Below are 15,265 nucleotides of genomic sequence, written 5' to 3' on the forward strand. Positions count from 1 at the left end.
TTTTGGAGAGCTCAACTATCAAATGGTAACATTATGTAAGGCATTGAGCATTTACTGAGAGCTGTAAAATTTTGAACATGTTCCAACTAGATAGAGTTCTCTACCTAACCTCAGGATAATAGCTTACCACCCACATAGTCATTAGTGAAGGCATGAGGAAAACCATAATTTTATGAGCAAAATTTAGCATAGCTTTCTCTATTTTGATCCCCAATAATATATCAATAATATGTTATTCACCTCATCATGCTTCAATATTTCACAGTAGAAAGCAATAAAACTAACTATCAATAAGACATTCAACAACACCAAGACAAAATCAAAGAGAAATCGAGAAAATGAAAATATAATGACACCAAAGAACACTGAGATTTCAAAGAGATGAGAGAACAGGAGACATAAGGACAATATTGACAAGAAATGATTAAATTCAAATGAGATTGAGCCAGGTTTTATAATCTACCCAGCTGGGATTACAAAGGACCCAAAACACCGGTATCTAAAAATTTACTTCTATTTCTAGAATTAAAAACTATTTAGGAAGTTGTTACAACTGATGCTGAGCATAAAGTTTCTAGAATATTCCATTATATCAATTAGGAAAATGGACACTAAGTGGAAATCAGTGCAACAAAGTGGCTTATTATATTTTTCCTTGTTATATTTTATTTCCATAAAGCTAATATGCATATTAATTTACTTACAGTGCTCATGGCCATAGGATAATGTACAAAAGTCATATCTCTAAGTATGTTAAAGTAGGATATCTTTAATTTAAATGACAAATACTTCACAAAAACTTTAGTTATTAATATTTGCTTACACACAAAATAGTTTAGTGCACTTACTGGGTATAAGTTTAGCAAAGTATGATTAATGATTCTAAGCTCACTGTATTATACCTGAAAATTAAATTTTGGTAGTACTTTGGGGAAAGGGGGAATAAATAATGAAAGCAGAATTATAATACTGAATATTACTAAATATTATAATTGCAGTATTATGAAACATTTTTTTGGCAATTTTTGTTTGTTTTCATTTACTCTGGTAATAGGTAGCAAATGAGATCAAAAACCCCAAGTGAATTAATCCCTAACAAGGATTTGATATTAATTCATTTTGGAAACTAGCAGTTAGAAACCTTCCATTAAGGACTATCCCATTAAGAATCTTGCATTTGGCAAGTGAGTAAAAGCCTTATTAGAGAGCCTCTGCAGATATTTCCTTAGATAAATGTTTTGTCATTAAGCAGTCAGTGATCACTCATAGGAAGCTGGGGGAAATGGAGTTAGATGGCATCTTAATGACTTTTACTTTAGCCCTGTGATTATATAATCATTTGAAAAGGATTTTAAAATCTCAGTCAGAAAAGAATGCAACAGAGCAACGACTACAGGCTTTCTTTAAATGCACGGTCCTCAGGAAGAGCCATCAAAATATCACCTTTGTAGTGATATTTTCTAAAATCTCCATTTACATCTTATAAACTCTAAAAATCTAAAAATAAAATTATACAGACTCCATATGAAAACTTGAAGGGACATTATTTAACTCAATGACCTTTATTTTCTTCCTTTCTAAAATACTTGATTTATAACAAATGATTCTCAAGTCCTTCCTGATGTAAAAACTGATAATTTTATGTCCAATATACTTTCTTCATGGATTTTAAGCAAGTTGCATTATCTCACTTTTTGAGAAGAAAATTCATAATCTTATAAAACATTTTCTGCTTTGGGTAAGAACAAATGTACTATTTCATACTAACTCCATGATAATGACTGTATTATAAAAAGATTTGATGGCAATCATGATAACAAAATGCCTTTAGAGTGTTAATTTTTTTTTTTAATCTTTATTTTGGCTTATGTCTGTGATAAGCAGAATTCTAAGTCCCAAGATCTTTGTCCCACGGAGTTGAGTACTATGAAGTCCTGTGTCTTGAGTGTGGGCAGGACCTGGGTTTGCTTCCTGCCAATAATAGATAAAGGGTTGTCACTTCTTCAGTAAGATTCCAATTACATGGTGAAGGAATTTTGCTGATGTAACTAAAGTTCTGAATCACTAAGTTTTTCATTCATCAAAAGGGAGATTATTCTGGGTAGGTCTGACCCATCAGACCTTAAAAGGGGGACAATGCACTTTTGTAAAGGGTATAATTTTCCTTTTGGTCTTAAAGAGGCGACTGCCCTGTGTTGAGAGGGTCTGTGTCACTTGTTGACAACAGGCTGTGATGGTCATTAAAAGTTGAGAGTGACCCCTACTGACTGCCAGAAAGGCAATAGATCTCAGCCCTAGTCTGCAAGAGACTAAATTCTTCTAACAGTCACACATGCTGGGAAAACAACCCCAAGCTCCAGAACTGAATACAAGGCCTGGCTGGTAATTAATTGATAGAAGTCACGTGAGACTCTGAATAGAGGCCCCAGCTAAGCTCTTCCTGACCCAGGAAAGTTGAAATAAGATCTGTGCATTGTTTAAAGCTGCTAAATTTGTGCTGATTTGTTACAGGGCAATATAAAACAAATGCAATGGTACCACATTACCCAAAGAAGTGTTTAATTTCTCTTCTGATGTGCACTAACAAAAAGAAAAGGGAAAAAAAAAAAAAAACAGAAAATTTCTAAAAACTTATCAGATGACCCTATTCTTGGCAATTTACTAATAGAAAAATATTTAAGTTTCAATATATTGTTGGATATTGATATTCTATTTTAGATTAAGGTAAAATATTGTTAGCTTAATCTAAAACATTAATGTGTATTAACCTTATGGAAACCTGCGTTGGACCCGAGTATGTGTGGGTTTTAGGGAAGTCTGGGCTGCAGGTTAGGTACACTGTCTTAGGAAAGGGCTACCTTAGGTCATCTGAAAAACAACTTGATTTGCATGGAGTACCAGATTCCATTCTTTTCTCTATTGTCTCATTCATGATGTTTTATGCTGACAGTGTGGATATGATATGTATTAGAGGCATTCTGGGCCTTCACTGGGTAAATGGAAATTGAAGGGATGTTCCTGAATGAGATCACACGATCAAGACACTGAATTTCCTCAAAGGTGCAGTTTCATTTCCCATATCTCTGTAGTGGTCTTATTAGCAAATACATTGAATAGGATTATATTTTCTAAGATTCCTTCATGAAAGAAAAAAATTACACCTATGCTATTGATATTCTATTTCTCTGTGTCAATCATTGCTCATTTATTGGACTTAAGAGATCAAACTGAACCAAAACCAAGATTACTCCTACTAAAGTACTTATTAGACTATTCAACAGGCTGCTCGAATAGTGATTTTATTTTGTAATAAAATCTTACATAAATAATTATACCATAATTTTAGTGATTTTGTTATACGTTAAGAAACCTTTGCTTCTCTTCTTCACAAGAACTGGCACATCTTGGTCCTCTGTTTCTACTTGCCGTCATATGTGAGTAGTCTTCTCACTCAGCCCGATGGTGATTTTGCTCGACTCTCAGAGGCTGGCTCTAGTATGGCTCCTGAGGAAGGGCAGTGGATCCTCATTGGAGAGAGGTCTCTAATGAAATTGGTTGTGAAAGAAACACAATATAACACAGTTGCTACTTATGGAAAGCAACATATAAGAATGGAAGGCAGTTGACAGAATTTGGCACAGAGACTAAGGAAGCCATTCTTCTTCACTGTATCTATCAACTTGTGTGATGTCTTCATGGAACAACATTTTGCCATGGGTTGGTGGGGATGTGCCTGGTGCCAAGAAGCAGCCTGTTCCCCTTGCTTCTCCTGTGATCCCACCTTTGCCCGTGCCCAGCCCTCATCATCCTCAGATGTTCCTTGGTATGACCTGTTTGCCTTACACTCCTGACCTTTCTTTCCCATGCTTTTCAGACTAGTGGAAACCCTGATTATAGAAAAATATGACACTGTGGCATTTTTTAACCAGTACCTTGGAAGTTTTCTCAAATTATTTATACCCTTCTAAAAGGTGTTATATTCTACCAGTGCTTTCCAGTCTAAAAACCAAATTGAAATTTTTGATTTATATGTTCTTCTAACAGTGGTATTGAAGCAGAAGTCACGGACAGCAGGAAAGTGTATTAGCTTAATGGCATTTTCTTTCTAAGACGGAGTTTGGAGGAGAAAGATAAACCTAGAGCTATTTCAAGTTCAGAGGAATTTCATTGTCACTGGTATCAGTGACACAAATCCTATTATTACTGGTGTCTAAAGATACAAATAGCAGTATAGTTTTAATTTTTATCCTAGGACTACGTCTTCAATTTTTCCTCTTATTATAATTTAATATGAGTGATTTAGCCATATTATAACAAATAAAGAAGGCAGAAGCATGCATCGTCTCATAAGCCACAGGCTCTTGCAAGTGGTGATATTCATCAGCTTGAACTGGAACTGTGATTCACATCCCTGTCATGTGGAGCATTACTGTAACAAAAGTAATGGGCTTCAAATGTGAATTTACTCGCTTTCTTTCCTTTCCCACCAGTAATATAAAACTGTTAATGTCTTCCATTAACATAATTGTTTTCTCTCACAAATGTTAATGAAAATAATGTCTTGAAATTATAGACCAACCAAATCTCATTGACTTCAATTTTATTTGATAAAACAAAACTTACTTTTAGATACTGTAAAAGTTTTAATTAGGATTATGTTGAAGGCATGAATCTTTGATGGCACACATATTCAGACAAAACCAAAAGCATATATGATCACAGTCAGCCCTTTTTATCTGCAGGTTCTGCAGCCATGGACTCAACCAACTGTGAATAGAAATTTTCAGAATAAAAGTTGCATCTATATTGAACCTATACAGACATTTTTCTTGTCTTTGTTCTCTAAAAAATGTAACAATTATTTGCATAATACTTGCATCGCATTAGTAATTCATCTCTATTTTAAGTCAAAGATGATTTAAAGAATGTAAGGGAGGTACATAGGTTCTATGCAAATATCATGACATTTTATACAAAAAGCTTAAGCCCCTAGGGATTTTGGTATCTGTGGATGGTCCTGGAACCAATTCCCATGAATACAAAAAAAATTGTATTTATACTAATTAAATTCTCAGTTAATGCTTGGCATAAAATTATAAAGTCCATTGGCCAAAATTATTATTTGTTCTATTTCCAATATGACATTAAAGTACCTGTCATCCCTATTAAACTTCCCAGTGCAAAAAAAATTAGTCATATTCAGACAAAAACCACTACCCCATTTGTAAAATATGGATCTCAGATGATATATGAGATGTTAATATAATGAGATGGAACTCAAGAAATAACTAAAACAAGACCTACTTTTTCAGTAGTCCCCATTGCCATACCATAATAGTTGAACTACAACCAGGTGCAATGGCACACACATGCCTATATTCCCAGCTGAGGGAAACTGAGGCAAGAAGATTGCAAGTTCAAGATCAGCCTGGACAACTTAGTGAGATCCTATCTCAAAATAAAAAATAAAAAGGTCTGGGTATGAATCTCAGTAGTAGAATACCCCTGAATTCAATCCCTAGTACTAAGAAGAAGGGAAGGGAAGGAGGAAGAAATTATATACAACTTTCAAATGTGGAACTCAGACCAATTTCAGCACAAAATGTTAAATAGAATTTCAAAGATGACAGCACTTAAAATTAGATACATTGAAGAAGATAATTATCTTTTCCTAGTAACAAAGCTATTAGAATCTTGAACATGTTTTCTCAGCATAGTCCCTCCATGACAAAGTTTGTCATTGACATTCTATTAAATCTCTAAAGACTTCCCCTTCTAGCTGGGCTCAGTGCAGGTCCTGCATCCTCTGAAACACATTCTCCAATTCTCCAACACTCTTTAACAAAACCCCACTGTAAATTCTTGAAGTTTCCTATACTAGTGGTCTATTTATATCAGAGAAACTAAGGGACCAATAGAACATTGTACTTTTTTTTCTTTTGGTACTAGGGATTGAACCCAGGGGCGCTACCACTGAGCCACATTCCAGCCCTTTTTGTATTTAAACTCCTTGAGTTTCATAGGGCCTCACCAAGTTGCTGAGGCTGGCTTTGGACTCAAGATCCTCCTGCCTCAGCCTCCTGAGCCACTGGGATTACAGGCATGCACCACAGCTCCTGGCAGAGCATCGTACTGATTTGAATCCCCAGCCATATTACAGTGACTTGCACATAATTATGTACCCAATAAATATTTTATAATTCTAAAACACAGATAGAAATTAAAGATGACTTTGTCAGGTGTATGTGTGATTATGAAGTTAGTAATGATCAAGAAAGAATGACACAAATGTAATACTGGATTGACAGGTTAAAATTTCTCTAGCATTTTTCCAAAAGACTGATGGACCCAGGATTACAATCCAAATATCATTCATTTATTATTTTGTTAAGCGTATACTTAATGGACCATAACATTTCCTCACAAATTCTGTCATCTCTTTGCCAAGGCACCTAAATAAATTGATCTATAAAATATATACATTCTTATAGTTGTTGCTTCCCAAAATTTGCTGAAAGGTATTTATCATCTAATATTGACTTTTCTTTATATCTAATGTCCAGGTGATTTGTGTCAAGGACATTAATTATGTTTTAATATAGTTCTCAGTTGTTAGGTGCATAAAACCATAGGGACCAATAGATTCAACATAGACTTCTTCAGCTGATCATGATTGCTCATGCTTTAATCTCAAAATAGATTCTGCTGAAATCATCTGGTCCAAGTGCCACTACCCTGTTTGGAAATATATTGAGAAGCACATTCCGATAAATGTGGATATCTGATACTACCAATTCTTGGGTAGTAGTAACTGATGGTTATGGTGATATGGGTGACGGCACTGATGATGGTAACCTTGGAGTACTGCTTTAAGACAGTGCATCACTGCTCAGTATGTAGCAGACTATATCACTACCGCATTCAAACAGAATGTATGGGACTGCCATTCAGAATATTTTCTGATATTGTTGTGCAGCAGATCACTCAGAAAACACACCAAATCCCAGTTTGGTTAAATCGAAGAGTCTTTATTCCGACCAGCCTGGACTGCTTCCCACAGGAGCAAGTTGTCTCTACAGAAAACAGCCTGGAGCTTCAACATTTTAGGTATTGAAAGGCAAAAACCACATCCAGGTTGTACAATTGTTACCAGCATCCACCTCCAGCGCATTTTTTATCTTGTAAAACTGAAACTGTACACACATTCTACAACTACTCCTCCTTTTCCCTTCTCTTAGGCCCTGACAACTACCATTCCATTTTCTGTCTCCAAGTCCCTCGTCTGAGAAGGATCATGCAATATTCGACTTTTTGTGACTGGTTTAGTTCACTTACCACAATGTCCTCAAGGTTCATTCATGTTGTAGCATGTGTCAGAATTTCTTTCCCTTTTTAAGACTAAATAATATCCCATTGTCTGTGCAAGCCACATTTTGCTTATCCATTTATCTATGGATGAATACTTGGCATGATTTCCCTATTTTCACCACTGAGATGGTTCGAAGTGGAGTTACAGAGTCAACACAGGAAAAGACAGGACTGAGCTGTCAAAGACTAGATAGAGAAGGACAAGAAGAGCAAACTGAGAATGCAATTCTAGGGGTGGGAGGAAGTCATGAAAACTAGAGGAAGATAGTTTTTCAGGGAGAAATAGTCCCAATGTTAAATGCTGTTAAGACTGCAAAGAAAAGAAGCTAAAGATGCCCACAAGATTTGATAGCATGGTGGTCACTGGTGACCTCCAGAATTTTGACGTCTGCTTGGTAATCCTTCATAACAATCAAAGGTTCCTTGAACAGAGCTGTCCACCCTCCTGTAATGCTTCTTGCTTTTCCCCAATAAATATTTCCTATGTAGTGAACATAGTGAACTCAGATGACACACTTGAAGCCTTATAAAGGTATTTATGGTGTTTGGGGGATGTGATGAAACTACTCTGTATCCTTGTGGTTTCACAAATTTACAGATGTATTAAAACTCATAGAACTTTACACCTCCCAAGAATCTATTTTATTGTGTCTTTATTTAAAACTAAAAAGGAATATTAATGGTAAAGTTTTTTTCTTATATATGGTTGTGAGGTCTTGGATGTTTATTGTAAAATGATTCTTCAAGTCTTATAGGTATCTTCTAAATAGTCCTTGAATTTATACAAGATTTTTTTGGGGGGCAGAGTGCTGGGGATTGAACTCAGGGGCACTCAACCACTGAGCCACATCCCCAGCCCTATTTTGTATTTTATTTAGAGACAGGGTCTCACTGAGTTGCTTAGCGCCTAACTAAGTTGCTGAGGCTGGCTCTGAACTCGTGACCCTCTTGCCGCAACCTCCAGAGCCACTGGGATTACAGGCGTGTGCCGCAGTGCCCGGCAGCTTTACACAAGATTTTTAAAAACTTGAATATTGAATAAAAGCAAGTGAAGTTTTAAATGAGGAACTTACAAGAAATAACCAACAATGTGGAAGGAAATATATGGAGATATATTTGTAAATATTTGGAGATATATGTCAATATAGAAATATGAAAAAGACAGTAATAAAAAATTCTATTTATCTCATTTTTTAACAGATAGGAATGGGTCATTTGCATGTAACAAATGATGGACTTCGCCTGGAAGGAGAATCAGAATTTTTATTACCATTATATGCCAAAGAAATACGCTCCAGAGTGGTAAGAAAATGATGAAAGATTTAAAGAATTTGTTCTTTGTGAAAAATAAATAATGATTAAGTATTCAGTATTGATGGAAGAAATTTTTAAAAAGCATACATGTCCATACATTCATAGTCTTCTCTTTATTTAAAAAAAATTTAAAAAAAACTTGGCTATTAGGTTGTGGAACTCATCTCTGATATTATATTCTATAAAGATTTTATTTTCATGTGCTTTGGATCTGAATGTGATGACCTCAGTAATGTAGGCCATAATTAACTAAAGATCTTAGAAATGAAAATTTTTACCAAACACCATTTAAGCTTTAATCGATGCAATTTCAGGGCATTCAAATTATCTTAGAGAAATTAGTTCCATAGTAGTATGTTCTGCATTAGTTATTCTAATTACAGATTAAGATCTCATAGAATTATCCATAATCGGGTACAACATCATTATTAAGTAATTGTGTGACTTTAAAAGTAAATCAAGCTGGGTACAGTGGTGCAAACCTGTAATCCCAGTGGCTCAGGAACTGAGGCAGGAGGATCGCAAGTTCAAAGTCAGCCTCAGCAACTGTGAGGTGCTAAGCAACTCAGGGAGATCCTATCTCTAAATAAAATACAAAATAGGGCTGGGGATATGGCTCAGTGGTTGAGTGCCTATGAATTCAATCTCTAATACCCACCCCCCAAAAATAAAAGTGAATCAAAATTTTCTTTATTCACCTCCAACGAATTCATAAAGAGGAGAGTCAAAAATAAAATACAAAAAAGTCAAATGATTTTTGTAATATGTTCTATTTTTCTTCTGTTAGACCATAAACTGTGTAATAAACATAATCATTTTGATGATAGGTTATTGATAAATGATACTATTTGAAGAGTACAGCCTTCCTTTTCCTTCTGTATTTCTAAATGTGAATGGATATTTTGGTATCTCCTGCCTGCAGAGACTATACGGCTACTATGGAGAAATTAGAAAATAACAGAATTACTGTTAAGAAACAGCAGATCTCGCTGAGAAAAAAACACTCCTAATGTAAACACTGGACCTTTTCACCCAGCTCTTACTACCAGCTATAATAATAGACACAGCATAAAACTTACATTTAAATACCAGAAAGATGAGATACCAGAGAATGCAAAGCATCTAAGTTGTTTTATGAAGTACTATACTGTATCACTTCTAGAAATATCTTTTTGGAGGTAGGAGTAGACAAATGATACATGCATAAGTCTGATTCTGTGAGCTTATTCTGGCAATACAATTAATCAGATGACATTTCAGGGTGTTATAGACCTGTCATAAAGGAATGTGGAAATTAAATCAACATAAATAAAGAATTCAAATATTGAAACATATCCTTTTTTCTTCCATCTTTTGGAAGAGATGGTACTGGTAGAATACCTGATGATAGAAATCAGGCGACTAAATTAGAGTGAATGTAATATTCTGGAATTAATAACTTTCAGTAATATTTTATCAGACTTTTTCATCTCTGGTATACTTTTAAAAAAAGCAGGGAGCAAAATTGCAAAAATATTTCAGATAAGCACATATTAAAGTCTCATAATGTGGTATTAATGGATATGTCAATCAACACATAAAATTACATGAACAATTTAAATAGCATGCAATAACAAAGCCATACAGAATTATGTAACTAATCTGACCTTCCAACAGTAGCAGCCACCAAACAAAACTGTGCCTCACCACTTCTGTATGCACTGATATGTTAGTTTTCTTTTCAAAGGTAAGTATAGAAAGTAATTTTACATAAAATTACAAAACATAAATTACTTTATAAACTTGCAAAATTTGCCACATAATTCACTTATCTACAATGCTGGACTAAAAGAATTTCTTTATTATAAATATAAATCAGCATGGTACTCTGATCTCTAATATCTGATTATTCAATAATTCCTTGAAAACAATACTGAAATAATGCCTTAAATCCACTCACTCTGCCCATTAACCCAAATACATAAAAATTATTTCTGATAAGACAAAAAGGCTTTACAGGTTTAATATCCCTTAATCTAAATTCTAATAACCAGAGTGTTTGGGATTTGGGTTTTTTAAAAAATATTTTGAAATATTTGCCTAAACATAATGAACTATCCTGGGGATAGGGCCCAAGTCTAAACATGAAATTTCATTTATACTTTATATACAATACTTTATACACATGGCCAGAATGTAATTTATATAATATTTGTAGTGTACCTGAATTTTAACTGTAACCCATCATATGAGATCAGGTGTGGAATTTTCCACTTGTAGCATCATATTGATGCTCAAAAAATTGCAAATTTTGGAGCACTTTGGGTGTTGGATTTTCAAATTAGCACTGCTCAATCTATATTTAAAACATACTATGAACAAACAGAAATGAGACAGAACTATCTGGGGTTTTAGTCAGTTTTTTCATCACGCTGAACAAAATGCCCAACAAGAACAAATTAGAGGAAGAAGAGTTTATTTTGGCTCATGATTTCAGAGGTTCAGTCCACTGTCCACTGACCCCATAGCTCTGGGCCCTGGTGAGGCAGAACATCATGGCAGAGGGGCCTGGCAGGGGAAGCAGCTCAGGACATGGCAGCCAGGAAGGAGAGAGGGAGAGAGTTCCCCTCACCAGGGACATGCTCCCAGTGACCCACCTCCTCCAGCAACACCCTATCTGCCTACAGGTACAGCCCCTTTAATCCGTATCAGTAGATTTACACAACAATTAAATTATCTCATAACCTAATCATTTCATACCTGAGAATTCTTCCATTGCATCACACATGAAATTTGGGGGAACATCTCATAACCAAACCACAACACCTGGTGATAATGTCTTACTCAAAATAATTATCTTTGAGATTCACAGTCCTGAAAAGAAGCCAGGGTAACTTATAGCCAAAGCCCACAGAACAGCAAGAATCAAAATGTCACCTACATGGATGAGACTCCAGCCAGACCACTGCATGAGACAGTGAGGAAGGCAGAAAACAGCTGTAACTACTGCCCGTCCCCCTGGAATAAAGCTGCACGCCTGTGGGGAGGAGGCCATAAAGACGCAAGGCCAGGACTGGAATGTCACTGAGGACCGAAGCCCAAAGCCACTATTGTAAGACTGAGAGACCTTGGGATCCAAACAGAAATACAGGATACTCAGCCAATAGTGGCATAAACTAGCAAAAGTTTTTCTATTCTTACTTAACAAGAAGCAGGAGGGGCAAGGACAGCACTGATTCAGAACTCAGCAAAGGTTCACTCCAGCATCTTTGCCATCCTCTGCTTCCCTCCGCCCCTTCCCTAGACGACTGCTAGACCATATCCACGGCCCATGGCAGAGCAATGAGCCATATTGGTGCCTGTGTGCCTTCCATTAGAAAGCAAGAGCTTGCCTAGAAACTCCCTGCCCTGCCCCCAGCAGACTGCAGCTCACATCTCATTGACCAGAGTTGTCACTTGGCTACCCTTAGCTATAAGACAGGATGGGCAAACAAGCATTCAGCTTCCCTGCCTCCACAGTGGAAGGCAATCCTTTTCTAGTGAAAGAGTTGGAGAGTGCCTGTTGGCTCAAATGACCAAAAGTGAACCCTCTAAGAGCTGAATTTGTATAGACAAGGGAATGAATCTTACAGCTCTAACCTGATCCCTGCTCTCCCATCCAACAGAAAGGCACAAAAGGAGCTGGGCAGTGGCATCTAAAGACTGCATTCCATCATGGAATTGTCATTGCCAGGCATAACTTTGGATGAGCAGTAATTTACTCTGTCTGAACTCAATTACCTCATTTCTATAACAGGTACCTACTTCATTACGTAGAAGATGAAATGAGGGAATCCCAGCTAAAACTATTGGTAAAGTGTTAACTCTTTTAATCATGATAGTTATTTTCTAACAATGCAAAAACAAGTATGGAGGTCACATCACTGGGCAAAATGTACATCAGTTGAAAGATCACGTAATTCCCTATCCTTTGGGAGGATATTCAGTTCTTCTGCATGAAACATTAACCCCTGAGTCCCACAGTCAGATTACTGAGTCCTGTTGAAAGCAATTAATTATATAAATGCAAGAAATCTTCTACATAACAGAGGCAATCATTCAAAATTATGATAACCCAGAAAACACTTACTTTCTCATGACTTTAATTCCCAACAAAAAGTTCAAAAAACAAAGACACCCAACAAATTGTTAATTTTTTTTAGAATTAAATTTATTTTTAACTGACACATAAAACCATAAAAATTATTTATATTAATGTAGTACTATGTGATGTTTTGATATATGTATACATTAGGTAATGTTTAAATCCAGTTAAAAGAGGAAATATTAGATAATTATACTGGCCAAATTATATTGGTATATTACGTGCATGTACAAATATGTAACAGCAAATCCCACCACTATGTACAATTATAATGAACCAATAAAAAACTTAAAATAAAAAGCAAAAATAAAAATAAATAAATAAATCAGCTTAAATGTAACTATCTCCTCAAATGTTCATCATTTCTTTAAGGTAACAATATTCAAGGTTATTTCTTCCAGCCTTTTTAAATGGACAGTATACTATTGTTATCTATAGTCACCCTACTGTGCAATAGCACCCCAGAATTTCTTATGCCTAATTTTAACCTGATACCCATCAATCAGCCTCTCCCCATTCACCCACCTTCCTATTATCCAATTTCTCTCCTTAAAATATGTGTTCTTTGGACATAAATAACAGCAAAAGAATTTGAATTCCTTGGAAAAGAAAAAGCAATAATTTGAACTTGAGCATATTAGACATTATCTTGAAAACTGATTGGCACTTTGTAAACAGTACGCATAGTATTACAAACCCATAAAATTGTTATAGTTTATGAAAAAAAGTTTATACATTTATTTCTTTAACATAATGTAATCCAGGATTTTTCACAGTTTTAGCCAAAAATGTATAGGGTCCTAGGATCTGTGGCAATGAAGAAATTTTATATAACTCTGGCTCTTTCTACAGATATGAAGATATGATATATTTAGCTGATTTGGTAAATCTCTTTCTAGGACTCATCTCTGCTTCTGCAGTCAACTCAGAATGTTACCGTCAACGCACGCAACTCAGAAGGGGAGGTCACAGGAAGGTTGAAAGTAGGTGAGTCCAACTTCCTCTCAGCACTTTGTATGCATGAGGTCCATGAGCAGTGCTACACAGATAAATTAATTTTTATTCTAAGGAATTCAAAGCTTATTTATGAGTAAGAAATCATACATTTTCTAAATTATAAAATGTGTTGACCACAGAGAATGGTTAATACCACAGGAAGGGGTAAAGGAGCTGGAAGCACAGTATGAAATGCTTTAACCCAAATTGTTTTGTTTCCAAGAAATAGAAGAACTTTCAACTGAGTGAAAGGAAGAGAATATTTGTTATAGCACATGCACATAATACACCTCTTAGTGACCAAAGTAAAAGAACTAAAGTAGCTGTTCTCAAGAGAACAGAACCAGAGCTGAGTGCCAAAAGCATATACATAGTCTCTTCCTCCTTTCTTCAAATGTCACTCTTTCCATTTCTCTCACTTCTCTCTCTCTCTCCTTCGACCCATATGCTCCATTCTCCTCCTTTCCAGGGTATCTCCACCCATCAGTTCCTTTTGGGTACATGGCTGCATCCCTTCTGTCTCTACTGATCCTGCAGGGCCTCCCTGGTTCTGTTGTTCTCAGCATCAACCACTGAATCTCAAATTATACAAATTCTAAAATGTCAACAAAGTCCCCTAATTAACCCAATTCAATCATTCAACCAACTGCCTTTGGGTCAGCTATGCACACCTATCCAATCAGCTAATGACATAGAATAAGGTCCCCTAAGAATGAGGTCACATGGAAGCTAGCAGAAGGAAAAGAGGACCAACAAGAAAGAATATGCACTTAACCCTCTTTATCTGTGGGTTCCTCATCCTCAGATTCAGCCAGCCACAAATGGAAATTAATTTTTTAATTATATCTATTCTGAACATGTATAAACTTTATTTTCTTCTCATTGTTTTCTAAACAATATACTATAGCAACTATTTTTATGGCATTTACATTGTATTAGGTATTCTAAGTCATAAGAATGATTTAAAGCATAGAGAAATATTGTGAGTTATATGCAGATACTGTGTTATTTTATATAAGGAACTTAAGCACCTGTGGATTTGGGCATCTATGGGGATCCTGGAACCAATTCCTCATTGATTCTGAGAAGCAACTGTAGGTGATAAAAAATAACAAAAGAGCACCTAGCTGGTGGAAAGAATGCATGTCATTCTCTATACCTCAATCCTACACAGATCTGTCGAATCTAGGAAATTGGATTGCCCTTGTGATTATCGGGAGGTAGATAAAATGTACACTGCCAACGCAAGCTGATAACTTCCATTGCACTGTAAACAGCATACATTAACCAGATGATGACTTTCATTATACTGATACAAGGTGTTCCATTTTTTATGTTGTTTTAATTTTTATAGCATATTCTGAATAATGAATTGCATTTTTCTTTCACTTAAAAATGAAACATTTCCACCGATAACTAAAAAATGAATATTAAAAAAATTCTCTCTCTCTCTCTCTCTCTCTC

The 15,265-nt window shown here is 35.6% G+C and overlaps 1 protein-coding gene across 1 annotated transcript in view; it reads left to right on the forward strand.

Annotated features, from left to right (window-relative positions):
* Sgcg (sarcoglycan gamma) overlaps nt 1-15,265 on the forward strand; it is a 79,712-nt gene that overhangs the window by 28,897 nt on the left and 35,550 nt on the right. The window contains exons 3-4 of the mRNA XM_076872377.2: nt 8,569-8,670; nt 13,705-13,792. Coding sequence (XP_076728492.2) covers nt 8,569-8,670; nt 13,705-13,792 — 190 coding nt within the window. The remainder of the gene's footprint in view (nt 1-8,568; nt 8,671-13,704; nt 13,793-15,265) is intronic.

Source organism: Callospermophilus lateralis, chromosome 12 (genome assembly GCF_048772815.1).
Source record: "Callospermophilus lateralis isolate mCalLat2 chromosome 12, mCalLat2.hap1, whole genome shotgun sequence".
NCBI lineage: Eukaryota > Metazoa > Chordata > Mammalia > Rodentia > Sciuridae > Callospermophilus > Callospermophilus lateralis.